The sequence below is a fragment of the Danio rerio genome, chromosome 3 (genome assembly GCF_049306965.1).
Source record: "Danio rerio strain Tuebingen ecotype United States chromosome 3, GRCz12tu, whole genome shotgun sequence".
NCBI classification, from domain to species: Eukaryota; Metazoa; Chordata; class Actinopteri; order Cypriniformes; family Danionidae; genus Danio; species Danio rerio.
In genome coordinates this window covers 11,758,697-11,781,214 of record NC_133178.1, presented here as the reverse complement: position 1 = coordinate 11,781,214, position 22,518 = coordinate 11,758,697, and the positions used below count along the sequence as shown (strand labels likewise).

Genomic DNA, 22,518 nt, shown 5'->3' with positions numbered 1-22,518 from the left:
TCACCTACTTGCTTTATTAGCGGTTGTTCATACAGAATTAATTTGTCCTTTCAAATGAGCAACTTTTCCATCGCTTTTTTAATGTAAACGCGATTGACGGACGTGTTTAACTGTTGCCAAGTTGCTTTTAGTTTCAACTTGCAGTGCAGCTCATTACTGTCAGTTCCACAGCAGTGGACCAATCCGAAAAACTCAGATTTTCTGAGCAAAGACACACTGGGTGTGTGAATGAGCCTTTAGGTTATTAGAGGTGTGTTCTGTCAGTACTTGGTTAGCCTGCATTAATTCAATCAGTGTATAGCTGCTTAATTAATCATAAAAGATCAGGATCTCAATTCAAACACCCACGCAGCCTAAAATATCAATGATCGTGACTTGCATATTACGTAATGTTAATCCTTCAATGAATTGCATTCAAATCTGCGTTTGACCGAAAGAGATTCAGTCTTTAGCCTTTTCAGTCAGTATTATTTCTGTTTACAAACAATCAAATAACACAGAAGTACTGGGATAGCAATTTATAGTTCCGATATAAACACTGATGTTTATAGTGAAGATAAAAAGAATTGCAGTTTAATGTAATTTGACACTCAAAACGAAAGTTGTAGCAATTACATTGTTTAACCAATAGGTGCCATAACAAAAACGTGTTACTGAATGATAATTTAAAATGATACTTTTACCATTAAAACATTAAAAATTTGTGTTATTGAATCATTCATTGAAAAAGAAACAAAATAATAACTAGGTGTGTCTGAAAAACGCCAGTGTGTCGTGCCGATCCCTATTTGTTATTAAAATAATAAACAAAGTTATTGTTGCTGATGTCTCTTATATGGCGTTTTGTGAGATGCTGATGTGAAGTTTACCTGGAGAAACCCGGTTTTCTGTCTCCCTGTCTGGCTTGGAGCAAGGTAGGGAGTTTGGTGCCTTCTGTTTATTTTTTCTTTTTCTCCCGTGTTGCTAGTAGGGAGGTAAGTTTTCTGTATTTTATCTTCTTATTCATTTTTCAGGGAAGTTTGCTCTAATTTAGTAAGTTTGGTTTACTCTCATTTATTTTAGCTAACCCCTCCTGATGTTATTTTGCTCCTTATTGTCTATAAATAAATCATATTTTCTAGTTAATTCTCAGTGGTTTGTGTTTTACTTTATATTTTGGGGAAAGAGAGAGTGCGGGGGCACCAGAGAATATATTTTTACTCCCTGTTATCTTGTTAAATTTTGGTTAAACTACTTTTTGATTAAGGATTTTATTTAATTTGTAATAATAATGAACATGATAAGAAAATGACCCCTAAAACATTACCATTACTAAGATTAATATATGCTCTTCAATTAGTTTTTTTAAGTATGGGGTGCCTCAAGGATCGGTTTTAGGCCCTTTTCTGTTTACAATATACATGCTACCCCTGGGAAACATTATTACAAGACATGGGATCAGCTTTCACTGCTATTCAGATGATACTCAATTATATATTTCAACTAAATGAGATGAGATGTCTAAACTGTCTAAGCTAACTGAGTGTATTAAAGATGGTAAAGACTGTTGACTCTTTTGATTCCACTGATTCGATCCAAGACCAGCGACAAGATGATCCCAAGGTTTCCATAATCCTGGACCAGGCTGTACCCTGAGCAGCTGCTGTGGTGGTCATGGAGGAGTGAAGAGCATGAGACTGATTCCTGTGACGCTCCAGGGACAGACGAGTCTTTGCTGAGGTCCAGCTTTCCAGCGTCCGGTGCCTAGACTGCAGCTCTGCACAAGACGTTTGGCCAGAGGAGAAATGGTCGTGCCCAACTGAGCCTGGTTCTCTCAAGGTTTTTTTTTAATTCTTTACTTATGCCAATTGGTGAAATTTTTTCCTCGCTGCTGTCGCCACTGGCTTACATGGTTCGGGATCTGTAGAGTTGCGCATCGATGGATTTGCTCTTCAGTGTTTGGACTTTCAGTAGTGATTATTAAAACACACTGAACTGAGATAAACTGAACTGAACTTAAACTCTGAAAACTGAACTACACCGTTTCAATTTACTATGATCTTCTATGTGAAGCTGCTTTGAAACAATCTACACTGTAAAAGCGCCATCCAAATAAAGATTAATTGAATTGAATTGTCATATAAGTTAAATAGCTAATGTTAACAAATGGAGGCATATCGTAAAGTGTTTACCAACATTAGGCATAAAAACTATCAGAAAAATATCAATTCAATAATCATTCTCGCGCATGTCATGAACCATGTAAAAACTGATTAGACTAAAGGTTTTCATTCATTTCCCTTCGGCTTAGTCCCTTTATTCATATGAGGTCGCCACAACAGAATGAACCACCAACTTACCCAGCATATGTTTTACATATGTAGAGGATGCCCTTAGAGCTGCATTAGACCAAACTAACATGTATAAATAAACATTTACTATCATATACATACTTAATAAATCATATTAAAACCAAGCATTTAGTACTGTGATGCAAATACAACAATCTGGATATTCCTCAAAGGCACTGAAAATGTTTAAATAACCAATCATTCTATTCATATCGTTTTAAAGAGCACTTGATAATAATAATATAACTAGGGATCATCGTTATGATTATATTTAATATTTGCACACATCTACAGCCAGATGTTGTTTTACGCCTGGTTTATTACCTGTGCGACGACCAGTGGAGGGACATCTTGCTCTTTAAGCAGGGGTTCTTTTGTGAAAGAGGGTAGCGCTGGTAACGAAGGAAAAGAGGGAAAGGATGGCAGAGCAGGAAGTGATGCGAAAGAAGTGACTGATGTTTTCCACTCAGTGAGGTTTACAGCGGGAAGGAAGGACAGGGCGATGGGTAGACCGAGATACCATAATCCTATAAACAGGGAAAAAAAGAACAGGAAAACCTTAGAAAAATCACATTATTTGCATAAAAGGCTGAATTTATTGATGACTTACTGCACAAAACTAACTAGGAGTCAGAAACTCTTTTTTTGTTTCTCTGTGAATAAAGAATATATTAGCAGCTTAAAGACGAGTCTCATGTGGAGAATGAAGCCACATGCATCGCTCAGGTGTGAGTTTTTCACAGACTTCAACAGAGTGTAAAATTCTTGACTCTTCTGTGGGTCTCTTCTATCAAATCTGATCTTTATTTTGTATTTTCTATTAGATTCGAGTCAGGTGATTGGCTAGGCCATTAAAAAGCTTGATTTCCTTTCTCTAAAATCATTTGAGATTTTCTTTTGCTGTATTTTGGATTATTGTCTTGCTAAAATGTCCTGGTTTCATCTTCATTATCCTGCTAATATAGATGTTGGACTGAAGCAGCTAATATTCCTTTACACTGAGGAAGCGCAGAGGATTGCTGAAGAACTACTGAGAGATTTCAGCTGCTGTCTGGGCTTTCACTGCCTTTCTACACCTCCCTTTCTTCATGTGTTCAATACTTTTTTCCTGTGTCATTACATTTTAATACACATAACTTCATTTGTAAACTAATTAGATTTGTTTTTTTTTCATAGATGGATTTTTTTGGTTGTTACCAACATCTGGTGAAAATTTCAAGTCAACAACACCTTTAGAAATATGTTTTCTGAGAAAAATGGTGACGTATTCAACACTTATTTCACCCAGAGTATATCCATAAAATAAGAGAATGGTCAAAAACATCTTTAGGAAAAAACATCTTTAAGATCATAATAATTGGTTTATTGAAAATTTTTTTTTTTAAATAAATAAAATTAATATTTTAAAATGTTTTCGTTGATTTATCCTGTCTATTAAAATGTACTTAATATTTTATTTGGCTTGTAAGTTTTGTTAGATTAGTTCCAGATTTGGCTTTGGCACTGACTAATCTAATGTATATAGTATACTAGGCACTGCAACTCCACCACAGACTGACCTGGGTGCAACTCCATTGTCTCTAGAAACAGAAGAATTTCTATATGCAAATACATTATTGCAAAGAATCCTATAAAAAATATTGATTTAAAATAGAGGTGTGCTCCTTTATACAGTATATAATTGACATTTTTGTGACTCAATTTATAAATGTAACTTAGAGCCACACCTCTGGTTTTGGGAATGGAGAAGTGGAGAATGTGTGTGTGTGTTGAGCAACCGTGGAGAAGTGTGAAAGCAATCCAGAGAGTAAGTAGAGCCATCTGGGTTGAACTACCAATGATTGCACAAGTGTGGCTGCAGATCAGTGCCAGTGGCTTTATAGAGGAATTTCTGGATCATTATAATGGTTTCTCTGCCACCGAAAGAAAATACAAAAACCCTGACAGCTTTTAATAGAGAACTTTTGTTTGCATATTTCTCTCAATTGGATTGAAAGTGTTTTTCACAAAGAAATCCACCCTTTCTGACATGCCTTTCCCACAAACACATAAAGCCACTTAATGTATACATTGTTTTATGTGAATTGGGTCTTTACACTTTATTATTTTTTTTTAAAGCAAAAGTACTTTTTTTCTTGATGCCTTTTTAAAAATTACAGTTTTGTGCATTTTTATTGCAAATTTTCCAAATTTATGCTCATCTTGGTGTGTCCATCAACCGTTTCCAAAATGCACCTAAAAATAGGTAGATGGAAACATAGCTACTGTCAATGACTTTACCTTATGGTTCTTTGCAGGACAAAGGGTTAAATTAGTCCATGTTGAAAAAAAGTATTATACACGCACATGCACACACAGACTTCTACTCCAGATTTTGAATGATAGTGTATATCCAATCTTCCAACTCATCCAAAAAGCAAATCCTACTACTTTCATGCAGCGTCAGATTTTACTTCAAATCAATTCAATGAGTCCTCACCAAACAGCAGCAGAAACGGCAGCAGAAACAGAAGCAGCTTCAGTAGTTTGGGCAGACACCTGACAGACAAATATACAATAAACCACTCTCAAAAACATTCATCATAAACGCATAACCAAAGAGAACAATCAACATGATTAAACAATGCATTTTAATAAAGAAGCAAGAAGAAAACATTTAGGTAAACTAAGGCTGCTTAATGTTTTGCAAGCTTATCATTGTAGTATATGCGATATACATATTGAGACATTTGCGATAAATGACATTTATTTTATGCAATGGATGTTTATCTAAATCTGACCAATCAGATGGTGCCATTCCATCTTTATCCCCACCTCCGCAGTGGTTGCTGTTCTGCAATTGGCTGAAGCTTCTTGCTCAATGTAATAGTGTAATGTAATAGACACTCATAATTAAAGTAATTTTCAATCATTCATAGTGTTTTAATGATTTTGACAGTTTTTTTTGTCTGAATTAGATCTAAAACATACATTTGACCAGTTTTTTACTATTAAATAAATAAATGATTTAAAACATTGCTAATAAAAAAAAAACTGACATTTTCTAGGGAAATGATATATTGTAAGAAGTATTGCTATCGTTCATACTCAACAATATCTCATATTTCTCCAGTACCGTGCAGCACTAATGTGAACTTTTACCTAGTGAGAAGAAAGACGTTGATGAGAGACATGAGAGCCACCAGCTGATACCATCCTGTTCCAAGCCACCAGAAGGCGCCAGTCGCTGCTTTCCCTGTTCAAAACACAAGAGGAGGACATCAAACACAGCACAAAAAGATTCACAGATGATGATTATTAGTCGGAGAATCAGACACAGAGACACGGATGCACTGCAACCACCACAGCTGAAAAGTTAAGAAAGGAAGCACTGGTTAAAATGAGTTCAGATTTCAGAAAGAAGGAGATGTTGATACACTATTGTTGAAAAGAAGGATAAAAAATACTGTCAAATGATGTCTGATAATGAAGGACAGAAGGAAGTGAGAGACAGACAGACAGACAGGCATGCTGGAGTCTCAATCAAATATCATGTTTGATAATTTTGTTTGATATCAGGAAAAACCAAACCAGCACATTGTCCAAAAGTTTGGATATTGCTGACTTAATTTAGCGATGAAACATGCAATAGTAACAACAATAATAATAATACAATTAAGTATTAATGCTACAATTAGATTACAGTAATTATTAATGTTTCAAACTAAATTCTTATTCCAAATATCTGTTGCTGCTCTGTCTTTCTATTAATTTATTCCTCTAGAAAAAGTTAAATTATATTTTAACAAATATTTAAATAGTTAAAGACTGTGCTGGTTTAATAAACCCTGATCAGAAGGACAGGAGAAAGTGAGGGAGAGAAAAAAAAAAAGTCAAGCATGCTGGAGTCGGAATCATATCAACCTGGAGAACACACTGCAAACCACAGAATGGACTTCAGCTTTCGGCTCACAAATGCACCGGCAGAGCCGAAACCTCGGCAAACCCGAAGAAGACCGTAACCTGAGTCGCAGAACAACACAGTCAGACAACAGCCAGCAATCCAGTCCAGATTTAACCCACAAAAGAAGTAACTTTAGTGTTTTACATCGAGTCATTATGGTGTTGTCATGAAAGCTTATAAAGAGACAAAACTAACGTTGTTTCCATGAAAACGATGGTGATCTTTCTCGTGCAGTTTTAAAAAATGTTCACAACTACATGACATTTTTGAAACAGTCCACATTTACACATCTGAGAAAATGGCTAAAGAATATTTTACGTACGGCAGGCCATTAGAGCTATACAATACTAGGAAAATGTGTTATTGTGTGTTGCGATAATGATATATATTACTATATATTTAACTTGCAAAAGTACTATTTAATCAGCAAAAATAAAAAATAATGTATTTAATGACCATACTAAAATAAATAGGCAATAGTTTTTTTTTTAGCTAATTAAATCTAAAATCTATGAACTTTAAACTTTAAAGCACCACGTACGATTAAAAACCTCGGCAAAAAAACAGCACCTACTGGAGAGGTGGGATAAAGGTAATAAAGACCGTATCTGACTGGTCTGATTTAGATAAACAACCTGCGCTTGAAGCACACAAATACTTGACACACAAAATGAACTTATTTTATTGCACTTTTCTGCGATATGCAAACTACATATACTATTGTCGCGATAACGATATTTTTCCGCTATATATATTGTGTAGTAAACGATACCAGTAAGTGAAAAGGTGCCGTCAGTGGCTTAGCAGCTGGTATGTGTAAAACGTAGGGCTGGGCAATAAAATCAGAATCGGTATTTATTGACCGAACACCATTGTCAATATCGATTTAAAAAAATAAATAAATAAAATAAAAAATTCGGTATGTAGTTTTGGTATGAAGCGCTATAGATGTACTAAAATGTGGCTGATAAGCTCACCCTGGAAGCAATGCCAATAAACTTAGCGTGTCAGTTTGCCATTTCCAATGAAGGTGTGCGACTTGCATGACACGCACAAGGGAGCATGGCACGCATTTTCCAGCCACGGCTAGTTGAAAACATCTCAACTTTTCCGAATGCTTTAAGCACACCGCGATTCATGCAAGTAGAACTAACCAATCTGCTTCACACTTTGTATGAAATATACACATTTTAGTAATGTCGGAAGACTAATTACCTCAGACAAACACTGCAGTGATTCTTACTTTTCTCCATAATCCTACATCAAAACTGCAGCAATGGTTTTTGTTTGTCATCCTCTGAAAAAATGCCTGTTGGTCACCTAGTTACAAGCAACGCCAGAGAAGTGACAGCAAAGCCCACTGTAAATAGTGAAGGAATCAACGCGCACGCTTGTCACTTCAGGTCAGAACAACAACATCCCAGCCACTAGCACCCTATTAAAAAGATTTTATTTAGCCTAGGGAGTAATAAAGGCATTGAACTTCACAATTTGTAATGTTGCAGTATGTATTTAAATAATGATAGTTGGTTCATTTACTTGAAAGCTCCGATTTGATTCTCATAATTTGCGTTGTTATCAGTTTGAGGTTTGCTGTATCATTATTATTTACACCTTAAAGTTTGCTTTGATTGTTCAGTGTTTACGCTTTACCATTGCACACACTTTATAACAGTTTACTTATCAAGTCTCTTTAACACTTATGTTTAATTTATTACGAAAAGATTAGATATTTTGTTAAAATATTTTGTTTTTTGACTATTAAAACAATTACGTTGGGAAAAAAAGTGGTTAAATAAAAAATAAAAAACATTATTCCTAAATGTATTATTAAAAAATATTCAGTAATTATCAATATCAAATGATATGAAATCGTGATTGTTTTTTTGCAATATCGCCCAGCCCTAGTAAAATGTGTCTGTACTTTTGATTGTAATGTGAAGTAAATACACACTTTGCTGACAAAACGTACTCCGCCATTGTTGTGCGTTTTTGTTTTTGTATGACGTTAATCTGCACTACGCTAGACATGTAATATTTACTCGCATGGTGCCATAGTTTTCTAGTTTTTCATAGGTTTTTCCGTTATGCATTTTCAGTCACAAAAACAACAAAGTTGTTGTATAAACTAACAGGCAACACACCAATGACTGTAAAAAATATGGACGACGCGACAGCCCTTTTTCCCATTGAACGCCTTGAGGGCAAAACGCCTGCTTGACGGGCACAAACTGGCTCGATTGACTCGGACTGGAATCGGGCAGTGAGTCCAGGCATCCGGAGTAGGTCCAGCAGAGGTAACATTAGTCAGTCTGAGCTCTAAGAGATAAGTCTCCGGCAGGCGAGAATCTAGCCGGAACTGTGTCTTGCTATCTGGGTGGCTAGGCGTGTATCAGCAAACTAATAAGGCCCGAAAAAAGCCCTGAACTTAGCGAATAAACAGTGTTCCACCAGGATCATGTATGTCTGAAACTATAGTTTACTGCTGAACTCATTTTGTCATGGTAAAATAACACAGAAATCGAATAATAACATTTCAGTCTACTTCAGTCTCCTGCCGAAGCTCAGACGCCGCGCTTTGAGAAACTGTCAATCACAGCTGTCAATCACGATGACACGCCCAGCATTAAATTACTGCTAAAAACAAACTGTTTACAAAAATGAAGATCTGCACCTATTATAGCACAATAACCAGTGCCTTAATCGACCAGAACCATCTTTCGGGACATCTTATTGCAAGTGTAATAATTTCTTTTATTTGGGCTCAAGTCTCCTTCATTAACACGGAGAAGGCGGGCTTTATGACTTGTACTGCAGCCAGCCCCCAGGGGGCGATCTAACGGCCGAGACCTTCACTCAAACGTAGGCTTGCGGCACACTTGCAACACACATATAAAGTTTCTCATTTTTGGCTGGAAATGTTTTTTAACAACAAAAAAAAAAGGGTTTAAAACTACAATAAACTAAATGTATGCTCAACGCAATGTCCGTCCAAGACCATATCCTCACCAGGTAGCTACTTTATTATTATAATTATTATATTATATTAAACTATTATAAACTATTAAATGTTATTGTAAGGAAGATAATTAATCCATATTGGTAAATACAGTTAATAAATAAAACGTTTGTTAAAACTTTTATTGAAATTGATTGCTGTTGATTAGATGGGCTTGATTGGGTAGCTCTCTCTAAGAACTCTTTAAAATGATTTAAGACCTACAGTACAAAACAGTTTACAGTAAATTTAAGACTTTTAAGGCCTATTTTTTTGAGAATTTTGAAATTTAAGATTTTTAATTACTTTTTAATACCCCACAGACACCCTGGGCATAACATACTAAAGTCGATGTCTACAAGAAAAAGCTGTAAAGATCTGAAGATTGATAACCTGTGTAAGAAACAACAGCCCACAAGACTGTGAGCATGCGGTGGATGTAGGAATAGTGTTTACGCTCTGTGTTCATCTCCATGTGCTGCTTCTCTTTGCAGATATCACCTGTAAGCCAACATTGATGATCATCATGTGTACTATCAGAAAAGCTCAGAAAACACAAACTAGTAAAGAGTGGAGAAAAGTTAAATTGGGATGAATATCAACCTGGAGAACACACCGCCAACCCCACAACGGACTTCATCTTCCGGCTCACAAATGCACCGGCAGAGCCGAAACCTTGGCAAACCCGGTGAAGAACATTACCTGCGTTGTGAAACAACATAATCAGACAACAACCAGCAATCCAGTCCAGCTTGACCAGACAACTCTCTGAACAAACTGTTTAAGAAACAGGTCACCCAAAAATGAATATTTACTCTCCCTCAAGTGGTTTCTTTCTTCTGTTGAACAGCTGAAAACCTGTTGACTTCCATAATGGGAAAAACAAATACTATGGAAGCTAATTGTTTCCAGCTTTCCTCACAATATCTTCTTTACTGTCCAACAGAAACTCATAAAGGTTTAAAACAAGTAAAGGGTGAGTAAATGATGATATATTTTCCTTTTTGGGTGAACCATCCCTTTAAGTGTTTTCTGTAATCTTCTAAAGAGAAGAATGTAAACAGCGTTTTTTTTCCGCTGCACAGTAGTGATGGCTGCTTCTGAATCATGCTTCGAAACGTTTAGAAATTTTTCGAATCAGTGGTTAGGAGCGCATACATAATTTGCATGGTCATGTGATGTCGGTAAAAGAGGCTTCGTTATGTCATAACAGTTTTGAATACTTACTGGTTCACCACTAGTGGGCGATCTGAGCAGTACTATAAAAAAAAACACGAATCACACGGGTTCATTCATCGCCCTCCAGTGGTAAATCACTGAACAGGTTTAATAGTTTTTACCTGAGTCTGTCCGAATGGAAAGGTCTTTTTAACCAAGCACAAAATAAAACAAACAATAAAAAAGCCTTTAAAATTTCATGAGAACACATTGTGTCAACATTTATCAAGAACGATATCACATGATGAGCTAAGAGCGCTTATAAGTTATTAGCTCAATTTAAAGTTCATAAGATGTTTAAAAAACAGTTCCAATGCATGTTTTGACTGAGTGGTAGTTGCATTTACATGGTTTTGACCACCAGGTGTCCATAAAATGTGAAACATTTTGCGAAGCAATTTGTTAAATTGTTTCAAAGCTTTGAAAGTGTAGTTTCTCCCATCACTACTGCACGGTATAGTTTGGTACAACTCACTTTTCAGGGAATTTTCCACTTTTTTTAGCACCACCTCAGTCAAGGTTCAAAGTGAAGCAAAATGTGATGTTGTTGAGTTATATGTTGCTACTGCTGCACTTTGTAAATTCTTTCTGTGCTTCTTTTGCGTTAATAGATCAGCCCTTTTATGCCAAATCTGATGCCACCAGCCATCAGCAGCTGCATAACATGCTGGTGTCTTTTTAAAACTTTATTTGAGAATCCCTGTTTGCCACCAGACTAAACATCCTTAGCAGCCAACAGTAAAAAGGCAAGCTGCTGGGTCAAGCAAATGCGTTAAGAGAGCATAAAAACTTAAGGGATTTTTTCTCTCACGAAATTTGCTCTTGCGATCGTTCATTTCAGTGCGCAGAATCAGTGCGCTTGGAAATCTACCAATGGTTTAGCTATTTATTTACTTAAATTTGTGTAAATACTAAACTTATTTAGAGTTTATGTTGATTTCAGTAATATTATTGAATAATATGCAAATGTTTAAACGGTTTATTTACAATACAGTTTGTAAAGTCATATATTCAATTATATTATGCTAAATTATATTATAATATATTATACTAAAGACTTCATTTGTTTAAACAAGCAGATCTAATTGTATTTGAATTATAAACTCTAAATACAAGTTTAAAAGTTTTCATTTTTTTATTTTTTTATTTAATGTTTTAGTTACTATACTATCAAAATAACAATTTAAATTTTTATGAACAAAATTCTGCATGGAATTAGCAAAAATATCTGTCTGGCCTAGTCACGAGACTTCAAAATGCAAATTAAAACATTGTAATGAAAACCCAGCTTATGATTTTAATATCATAATAAACAGGAGGCTGAGAATAGGATAAAATGATCCAGAATGTGACCAAGTACATGTGGCTTAAATTAAACAATAGAAATATAATCTGACCCACTCTGAAGCGGCACTAAACTAAAGTGGAAAACCAAAGTCGTACCACACAGGGGAAAAATTGCCATATAGATGCAGATCATTTCTCTTCTGGCATTAAACACTGAAGTCCATGTCTACAAGAAAAAGCTGTAAAGATCTGAAGCTTTATAACCTGTGTAAGTAACAACAGCCCACAAGACTGTGAGCACGCGGTGGATGTAGGAATAGTGTTTACGCTCTGTGTTCATCTCCATGTGCTGCTTCCCTTTGCAGTCGTCACCTGTAAGCCAACATTGATGCTCATCAACATCCATGTTTACCATCATAAAACTCAGAATACATAAAGAAACATTATATTTGGATGAATAACATCTAAATAAAAACCTATAAAACCTCCATATTTTAGGCAATAATAATAATGAGTTCATACTGTAGCTGTTCTCTGTTGCTCTGGCAGCACCAAAGGGTTGTTTCGGGTGTACTTACAGAGTGACCCGTTGAGATTGAGATGGTCTGCGGTCACCACATCCCGCACGTTCACACTGCCACAGTAGCTGTCGTGAGCTGAAACAAGCAAACGGCAAAAAAACAACAATGTTTTTAATACAGCGTTGATCATTTTACTCTCTGGGACTTCTTTTTTCATACATTTTAATAATCAAATAAAGCCTCATCTCATTATGTATAACCAATTGAACTCATACATTTTCTGAATTCTGTATTTTAATAGATTTCAATATACCAAAGTCCTTATAAAATGTAAAATTAATGATAAAATAACATCCTTATTTTGCAAACTGATGTACAGTGTTGATTTGAGAATGGTATCATTTTTCTTGATGTTTGATCAAATTACTAATCGTGACTTTTGTTGTTGCTACTGCAGTTCTTACCTAGTATAATACATTATATTGCAAAATAGTCATATTTCTCTAAATATATCTAAAATTGTGCTTCTATATTAACAGAATTGATTTTTTTAAGTGTGTTTGTCACCTCAAAGTCACTTGTTGATTTATAATTGGGTCAATTTACATTCTGTTGAGTGTGTAACTATTGTATACAGTGCTCAGCATATATAAGTCCACCCCTCACAAATCTCTTTTAAATTCATATTTTTAATAGGAAGCTATACAATGTTATATTTGTGCATATATACTAGATGAGTCAGTACTGACTCAAATCTGGAGCTAATGAAATATCTAATGAAATACCTTACGATAATGGTTGAAAAAGTAGTACAAAATTAGTACATTTTTGTAGGTTGTAATTTATTTTTGCAATATTTTGCTTGAATTTAATTGTGTTATCTTTCAATTTCAATATATTTGGTGAATATATTTTAATAAATAAATCTATTTAATAAATCTGTTTTGTTTAAATGCACTGACAAATGGATAAAAATATTCATTTTCAAAATAGGGTGGACTCAGTTATGCTGGGCACTGTATTTCTATATTTGCTTTATTTTGGATTTTTACCCTGATCTTTACATTGTGTTAATGTAAATTCTTTCTATTTTCTCATTTATCCAAGAGTTCATTTCTGATATCTTATCCAAACTTTGGGATATTTGTAGATTAGAATGTACTTTTTTTAAATGAAGAATTGCATCAATGAATAGTATCAGAGGTATCACTTCAATAGTATCACTTCAACATTTCTGAAGACAAACTTTATTGAACCTAAAGCGTCAACTTAAACTTAATACACATGGGTGGTGCTACATACAGTGGAAAAAAAACATGTAAAATTTTCAATATAGAGAGTAGTCATGCAGGGATGCAACGATTAACTGATTTCGCGCTAGTTTAAAGTTACCAGCTTATACACAGAGGCTAATACGCACACACGCTAGATTAACTATGGCTGAGGCTATTAATCAAGGGCTGTTCACATGCAAGTTTGTTATTTCAGCAGCTTCTGACTACATATGTTCTCTTTAAAAGGAAAATAGTTAGCTAATATGTTGCTTGGATTCACTTAGTTGCTTAGACAAATACTATTTTTAATACCTAATATTTGTATTTATTTATTTATTTATTGATTGATTGTTCTGATGTTTTCAGTGTAAAATTATTACTCATGTTTTAATGTCAAAAAACTTTTTTTCACTTATTTTTAAGTCTAAAGGAAATTGGAGTATTGTTTGTGTTTTATTTTTATTATGTGCTGTATTATTTGGTTACCGAGTCATATAATAAATAAAAACACTTTAAAATATAAGAAGTTTTCATGTCATTTACTAAACTCGTAGTGTTTTGAAATCAATGAATGCATAATAATGGTGGTAACCCTGATCATTCCTCAGACTATAATCGTACAACCAAAATCTATAATCGTTGCATCCCTATAGTCATGTAAAATCGTCTCATTTCTCATTTTCTATGTTCATGACTGGTTTTTCCACATTGCCCAGTCTAAAATCCTTTTTTGGGTTATATAAGTGTATTGCAGGGGTTACCAAACTTGTCAGCCCGCGACCCCTAAAATAACAATGCCAGTGACTCGCAACCCCCAATATCTTCTGAGATGGTTATAGATACAGAAACCACGAGAATACCACACCAATAGACCCAAGTCCATTCTCCGTTGAATTGTTTTTTAACGTATGTCAGTGCTGTATATGTGCCAGAAAGTTTAACCTGGTGCTATAAAATCAATCTGCTGCATCTGACGCTATTGCTGTGTCTTTAATATAATGTAGTTACCCCAGGGGTCGCAATCCAATAGAACTAGTTATTATAAGCTTCTATAGTAACTATATACAGTAGTTTATAGTAACTATAAATGACATTTTTTTCCTTTTCAGTATGTTATGGATAAAATACGGTAATTCTTATGGTTTAATAAAAATAAATAGAGTTTTAGAAATCACCAGGCGACCCCCCCTTCATTGGGTCCCAACCCCCCCTTTGAGAACCACTGGTGTATTGAAATGTATGAATGGATGAAATGGATGAACATAGTATGCATATTGTCCTCACCTGCACCGTCCACACTGTTCAGAGAGGTGGTCATGGTGGTCATAGTGGCGTCTGCTGCTTCTGTCGTCTGATACGCTGCAGACTCTGATGTGGAGTATGGTACAGAATATGACGTCTCTTTCTCGTTTCCTTCGGCATGGAAGGAGCAGTCTTTACAGAAATAGCCGTTAGCCAGATTAGCATGGGCCTCTGTTTTACTGACGTTTCCATTCTCCAACAGAGAGCGGTTAACGGCTCTTCTTCTCCGTGTTGCTGAATGCAAAAATCACACAAATGAATAAAACGAGTCATGTAAATCCTGACTTGATCAACAGTTCAAGGTTTCAACGGTTTGGATCAAATAGTAGTGTGATCCAAACCGTGATCCGTTACACCACTAGCTAACAGCATAACATTTCACTAGAAAAATACTATTTTTATTAGCCATGTTTTTTTAAAATAAATTATCTGCGGAATAGTATTAAACAGGTAAAAGATATTTCCAGATATTTTGGATGTTTCTTTACATTAAGCCACGTCACGACTCACTTTCACATTAGACTGAAAAAACAAAAACATTTATTTAAAGGGGTGGTCCAGAATGTTATTTTTAAGGCTTGGTTGTGTTAATAAGATGCAAAGCAATGTGTGCTCATGTTTAACTTGAAGGAAATCGTGTTATTTTTTCATAAATCTCACTTTGATTATACACAGCTACTCAGCTAACATGAAAACGACTGTCATATTTCCTAGTTCCTCTAAAAGGCCCACCCTCAAGTGACTCTGATTGGTCATCATCATAATATGCTGTGATACGCCGATCGGCTTCACGTCACGCCCTGACAAGCACGCGCGTTTTGTGTAAACAGTCAGTCAGTCAGTCAGTCAACACGTGTCTGTAACGAGTGAAAATGGGATGCGGCTCCTTTAACTGTTTCTGTGCCTTTTAGTGTGTTTATGCGTGTATACGATGAAGTATTTGTAACACGAGAAGCGCATGTGCGCGGGAGAGATTTTTATTGTTCTTTTTCTCTCATGCTCGGATTAAGTTATTTTCTGTGGTGACAGAATAAAGCACAAGATGTGAGATGAGACCTTTGTGAGCCTGGATTGATTTGTTTTTGATGTTACACTCCAGTTGGGAAATCATTGCTGTATTTTTTTTAAATCAATGCGTTACAGGACGTCTTTCATGCATATGCGGAATATGCCTGTGTAAGTAACATGAATCGTTCACATATCTTTTGCGACTTTATTGTCCGAGTTGTAAAACGCATAGCATAGCTGCCTATAGAGAGAAACTCTGCCGTCTCACACAGAGAGACGCAGGTGCTGGCCAAGAGTGCGTGTATGTGTATGTGTGTGTGTGCGTTTACAGCCGTTTGATAAATATGGATTTGTAACGTTAGCTAAGTCGTTAGCGGTTACCATAATTTCCCGTTGTTTACATCTTTGCTACAACACACCGTTAAAGTTAGACACTGTACATGTCATGATCAATTTTTAACAAATAAAAACACTTACAGGTCATGACTCAGAGTTCACAGCGTCTCCTTGCTCCATCTTTGAGGAGATTTTAACTGAATCCAGCACTGAACTGGGAGAGATTCTGGAAGCTGTGTTTTGTCAAATCATGCTTGCTATGTATTTTATAGTTCTCTGGAACATAATTAATATTGAACTGTAAGCACTTCTGTGTTTGGGTCGTGTCATTTGGAAGCCCAACAACAGAAACGGAACAGCTCTGTGGAAACAGCAGGATGGCATTTCTCTCTCTGCAGTAACGTTACAGCGCCTCTGACCACGGCCTTTACCTGCGCAGTGTGGGATGCGCAATAACGAACTTTTGTGATCTCACAGGGGGCGGAAGTATTTTTTGTAGTCCCCAAAATTCGTTAATTGTAGGCGTTGCTAAGCTAACTCTGTACAAATCAAGGTCTCCCTTTGCATTAAACTTTGAATATTTTACATTCAGAGATGCTGTTTATGTTCACACAGCTACATTACACATCAACTGAAGTTTAAAATATAATATCGTAGTGGACCACCCCTTTAAAAAATTAAATAAATAAATAATACATGAAATAGTATTTGTAATTGCAGTGTCTGTCCTACAATAACAGAACCTGTGAAAGCCACTGACCAGAGTATGTCTCTGTGGTGGAGGACTGTCTGAGTGTGGACTGGTCTAGAAGGTTGGAAATCAGAGATGCGTCTGTACTGGTGAAGCTCAGGTCTGATGTGCTTTGAGGAGTCCCAGTGACGCTCTGAGACTCATAGATGGATGAATCCTGCTGCTGCCTTCTGCCCCGCACAGACCTGAGGGAAAAACACACAACGGGTTAATGACAACTGAAAGTAAAAGCATTTCTAAAATATTCCACAAAAGGTTTGGAACCAAGACAGCAAGTATTTGTGATATATCAAGAGCCACGGTATTCAGTGTAATGTCAGCACCCAGAAGGACGAACCAGATACAAGAGGAGGAACTGTGGACGCAAGTAAAGGCTGATTTATACTTCTGCGTCAAACACCGGCGTATGCTACGGCGCTGGCGCATAGCCCTTCGTCGTGGCCGTCGCCGTCACTGACGCGCACCTCTCAAAAAATGTAACTACACGTCGCAACAACGTGTAGCGCAAGCTCTGTGATTGGTCGACTTGGTAGCGCTGATGAGTCTGGGTGGAACCGAGAGCCGCGCGAATGGCGCGAACCCAATGTAGCGATTGTTTACAAGTGTGGAGTCCCGTGAAGGAGCTCCGGATGGAAAGTTTTGTTTTGTGTTTACCTCATAGTTAAAGTTGCTGCACGTCCGCCGGTTGCTGCCTCAAAATGAGCGAGTTTGAGCCACTTGTACATCCCGGAAGTGTTCAGGAAAAGCAATAAAGCAGCGAAGAAACTCGACACAGAGGAACATTTACACCTCAATGCCAACTAGCGTTTCGGAAGTGTTAATGCAGACCAACAGAGACAGCGCGCAGAAGTATAAATGCACAGCCACGCGCGTTGCATGCGCCGTGGGTTACGCCGGTCACCTGACGCAGAAGTATAAATCAGACTTAAGTATGGGCTTTTATAAGATTCTAACGGTATGATAACCTTGGATAAAAATATCACGGTATTGTGATTACTGCTCTCACATATACATTTTCAAATGTCTGGGTAAAACAACGGTCAATTTACATGGCAGGGCTGCTGTAGCCAAACCTTTTGTCACTCGTGCCATTGCCAAACATCAGTTTTAATGGTGCCAGCAGAGAAAAATCTTGGGCTGTGGACAATCTGAAACATCTACTGTTCGTTGATGAGTCCATAACTTTCCCACATCTGGAAGAGTTATGGTGTGGAGAAGCCCCAAAGAGGCATACCACCCAGACTGTTGCATGCCCATAGTGAAGCATGAGGGTGGATCAGTGATGGTTTCAGCTGCAATCATAGCATTCTCTAGGCACAATACTTGTGCTAGATGGGTATGTCACTGCCAAGCACTACCCAACCATTCTGGAGGACCATGTGCATCAAACACTGTATCCTGAAGGTGGTACTGTAATTCAGGGTTATAATGCACTAATACACAAAGCAAGACTAGTGACCGAGTGTTTTGATGAACATAAAAGTGAAGTTGAACACATCCCATGGCCTGCACAGTCACTAGATCTAAATATTATTGAGCCACTTAGGGGTGTTTTGGAGGAGCAAGTCGGGAAACATTATCTTCCACCAGCATCACGTAGTGATCTGGTCACTATTCAGCAAGAAGAATTGGTCAAAATGCTTCTGTTCACTGTGCAGGACTCATCTCTGTCATTCTCAAGATAAATTGATTCTTGATCTCAATTGTCATCTACTCACATCTCAGATGCCATCTTTTATCTTGAATTCATATTTATTTAAATGATCTCTTATTTTGTTGAATATCAAAATATTACATTACTAAAAAATGTAACTATAAATAAACAAACAAAAAATGCCAGCGGGTGGCGACCAAGTCCATGTAATTGTCACCGAGTCATTCATTCAGATTCAGGTTTGAAACCAGCTCATTCAGTCATGAATCAAGTGACACTGAGAACAACTCGCTGGAATACAAAAAAAAAATGCAGATTGGTGATGCATTCATTAAATGTACGCAAAGTTTGAAAGAAAATATGCTGTTACTGCAGGAAATTATTTTTAATCATAAGCTGCAAAGACGGCATTTATTCATTCTCCTTATTTATCAGGGGTCGCCACAGCGGAATGAACCGCCAATTATTCTAGCATACGTTTTATGCAGTGGACGCCTTTACAGCCGCAACTCAGTGCTGGGAAACACCCATACAGGCTCATATTCACACACACACACACACACACACTCATACACTATGTCCAATTTAGTTGCCGTCTATTTCACGTCTTTGCACTGTGGGGGATACCGGAGCACACGGCGGCTCTGTGCAAGGCCCATTATAATAACCGTATGTATAGCTTTAAAGCACCTTTCATTACATCAAAACAATACATTAAAAATGCAAGCATTTTCGAGGATTTCAAGCACCCATATGAACCCGACAGTATCTACAATATTGCAAAAAAAAACCATGTTGCAACAAGATATTGCGGCAAGAATACAATTTAACCAGCAAGAATATGTATTTTAAAATATCGACTCAATATAAGCATAATAGCACCATAAATTGTATTTATATATAATAATAATAATATAATTTAACACGAGTTAAACTAGTAAGTGCTGCCAGGTGAGCAGTACAAACTTGCTGCAAGTCATGTAAAATATGTGCTGTTGGGCTGATCGCTCAAACATACCTTTATGGGGAATTTCTATATGGAGCAAAGGCGATATCTTCACTGTCATTCATTTTTCAAAAGCTAACATCAATCTTTTACAAATAGCGACTCAGCGCTTACATATAAAATGTTGTGTATATACAGTTGAAGTCAAAATGATTAGCCCTCCAGTGAATCCTTTTTTCTTATTCAAATATTTCCCAAATGATGTTTAAGAGAGCAAGGAAATTTTCCAGAATATTCCTATAACATTTTCTTCTGAAAAAAGTCTTATGTTTTATTTCAGCTAGAATAAAAGCAGTTAAAATATTTTTGAACCATTTTAGGGGCAATATTATTAGCCCCCTAAAGCAATATTATTTTTTAATTGTCTACAGAATAAACCATCATTATGATTTGCTTAATTACCATAAGTTGCGTAATTAACCTCATTAAGCCTTTAAATGTCACTTTAAGCTGAATACTACTGTCTTGAAAAACATCTATAAAATATTATGTGCTCCCATCATGGCAAAGATAAAATAAATCAGTTATTAGAAATGAGTTATTAAAACTATTACGTTCAGAAATGTGTTGAAAAAAATCAATAAACAGAGATTGGACTAATAATTCTGACATCAACTGTGTACATATACACACACTTTAGTCCCAGACATGTTGATGTTCTGACATGAGCCTCTGTGGGTTTACTGATAAGAAGCCATGTTGCACACTTGGTTTGTTATCGTCTAGTGGCAAACTGATGAAGATCTGATCTGACCTGCTGACGCTGCTGCTGCTGCTGGTGGTTGTAGTGGTGCTGGTGTTGGTTCTCTTGTATGAGCCCACACTGTGATTCCCTGCCACCTCAGTGAAGCTGTTGTCATATAAACCACTGCTGGTCTGGAGTCTCAAACTACGGCGAGACATCTTGGGCGAGTCGTACACGGGATTGATCTTGTGCTCCTTCTCAAACTCAAGGGCAGCGGTCGAATAACTCGAGCTGTAGATGGGAAAATAAAAAATGACTTTTAGGATTTAGAAAACGCAAAAATATGTAGACAACCTATGATTTACTATTGCTCAGTTAAATATTACAATGGCAGAAATAAGTATTCAACACATCTTTTTTTCCTGGGAATGATATTTCTAAAAGAAGCTGTTGACATGGAAATGAGCCAACAAAACAAAAAATAAATAAATAAAGATTTGAAAAAATATTTCTGTATAATAACAATACTACTAAAATGTATTAAATATTTTATTTTAAAGCTTTTTTTGGTAATGGCAGCTTAAAGATGACTCTCATGTGGAGAATGAAGTCATATGAATCGCTCAGGTGTGATTTTTTTCCCCCAGACTTCAACAGAGTAGAAAGATTTTGATGGTTCTGTGGGTCTCATCTATCAAATCTGAGTTTTAATATGCATTTTCTACTGGATTCAAGTCAGGTGATTGGCTGGGCCATTCCACAGCTTGATTTAGTTTCTCTGAAAGCATCTCAGAGATTCTCTGTCAGTGTTTTGGATCATTGTCTTGCTGAAACGTCTACTTTGGTTTCATCTTCATCATCCTACTAATGTAGATGCTGGACTAAAACAGCTAATATTCATTTACAATAAGGAAGGGCAGAGGGTTGCTGAAGAACAGCAGCAGGGACATAATAAAATAACAATTTCACAAATGCAGATAATAATAAAGAAAAACAAGGAAAAAGAAAAAACAAGCACAGTGATCTTGTACTATTGACTGGATTGAATTTTAAAAGATGATAGTGGAATGAAAGTGTTGAGCTTTAGAGTCTGCTGCAGATGATTCCAAGCATCAGCGGCAGAAAACTCAAAACAGTAGCGACCAAAACAAGTGCGTACTTTGGGTATGCAAAGATTAATAAAACTGAGCGCAGATTTCAACGCGTTTCCTGAATGTTAAGAAGTGACAGTAAATATAGTGGAGTTTAAGAGATACAAAATTGTGTTGAAATTTTGTAGTTTCTAATATTTTTTTCCAATATTTTGTATGACTTTAAATGTATTATCTTTCTATTTCTAAAGATGACGAAAATATTATTTTAATAAGTTCATCTGTTTAATTAATCAGTTTTGTTTAAATGCACCAAACTATATTACCCATGTTCACTGAGAAATTGATAATAAAAATATTTGTTTTCAAAACGAACTTCATTCATTCATTTTCTTGTCGGCTTAATCCCTTAATCCGGGGTCGCCACAGCGGAATGAACCGCCAACTTATCCAGCAAGTTTTTACGCAGCGGATGCCCTTCCAGCCGCAACCCATCTCTGGGAAACATCCACAAACACACATTCACACACACACTCATACTCAAAACGAACTTCTAAAACATTTTAAAAAATGTATTTAAATAGAAAGATACACTCTGCAAATCAAACTTTTTCAGCTCACAACCGTAAAATAACAATTCCAATGCCTCGCAACCCCCGCTATCCTCGGCAGTGGTTATAAACATTCAAACATTGGGCACACACAAATAGGAATTATATAAACAAGCTTATTGACAACACAAAAAAGTGCAACAGTCTAACAACCATTACATTTTACATAGCCTTTATTTATTTGTTTAATTTAATATTAACCTCAACTAATGAGAATAATGGGCACAATGTATACAGCCCAAGACTATTCTTGGCTTAATTTTGGAGGCAGCCACTTGGAAATCATCCTCTTTGATCAGTCGTGGCCTTTATTTTTTAATTTACGTGAGTGCAGTAGTGGTGTCAAAGTTAAACATTAAACATTGTGCCGCTGCAACTAACACTATTGCAGTGTCATTAACCTAGCGAAATAACCCCAGGGGGTCACATTACAATTGATGATGAACTGAAGGCTGATGGCTTTTTATTTGCATGTTGTTTTTTATGTAACCATCAAATACTAT

The 22,518-nt window shown here is 36.3% G+C and overlaps 2 protein-coding genes across 2 annotated transcripts in view; one reads left to right on the top strand and one right to left on the bottom strand.

The window, feature by feature from the left end:
* Positions 1-22,518, bottom strand: part of sun1b (Sad1 and UNC84 domain containing 1b) — a 68,955-nt gene that overhangs the window by 13,231 nt on the left and 33,206 nt on the right. The window contains 11 exon segments of the mRNA NM_001018135.2: positions 2,655-2,857; positions 4,810-4,868; positions 5,472-5,565; positions 6,234-6,332; positions 9,665-9,772; positions 9,875-9,973; positions 12,041-12,148; positions 12,355-12,432; positions 14,856-15,107; positions 16,978-17,153; positions 20,383-20,604. Coding sequence (NP_001018145.2) covers positions 2,655-2,857; positions 4,810-4,868; positions 5,472-5,565; positions 6,234-6,332; positions 9,665-9,772; positions 9,875-9,973; positions 12,041-12,148; positions 12,355-12,432; positions 14,856-15,107; positions 16,978-17,153; positions 20,383-20,604 — 1,498 coding nt within the window.
* The window catches only part of LOC141381148 (uncharacterized), a 587,543-nt gene continuing 568,486 nt past the window's right edge, over positions 3,462-22,518 (top strand). The window contains exon 1 of the mRNA XM_073944165.1: positions 3,462-3,619. The gene's annotated coding sequence lies outside the window, so the exon portion shown is untranslated. The remainder of the gene's footprint in view (positions 3,620-22,518) is intronic.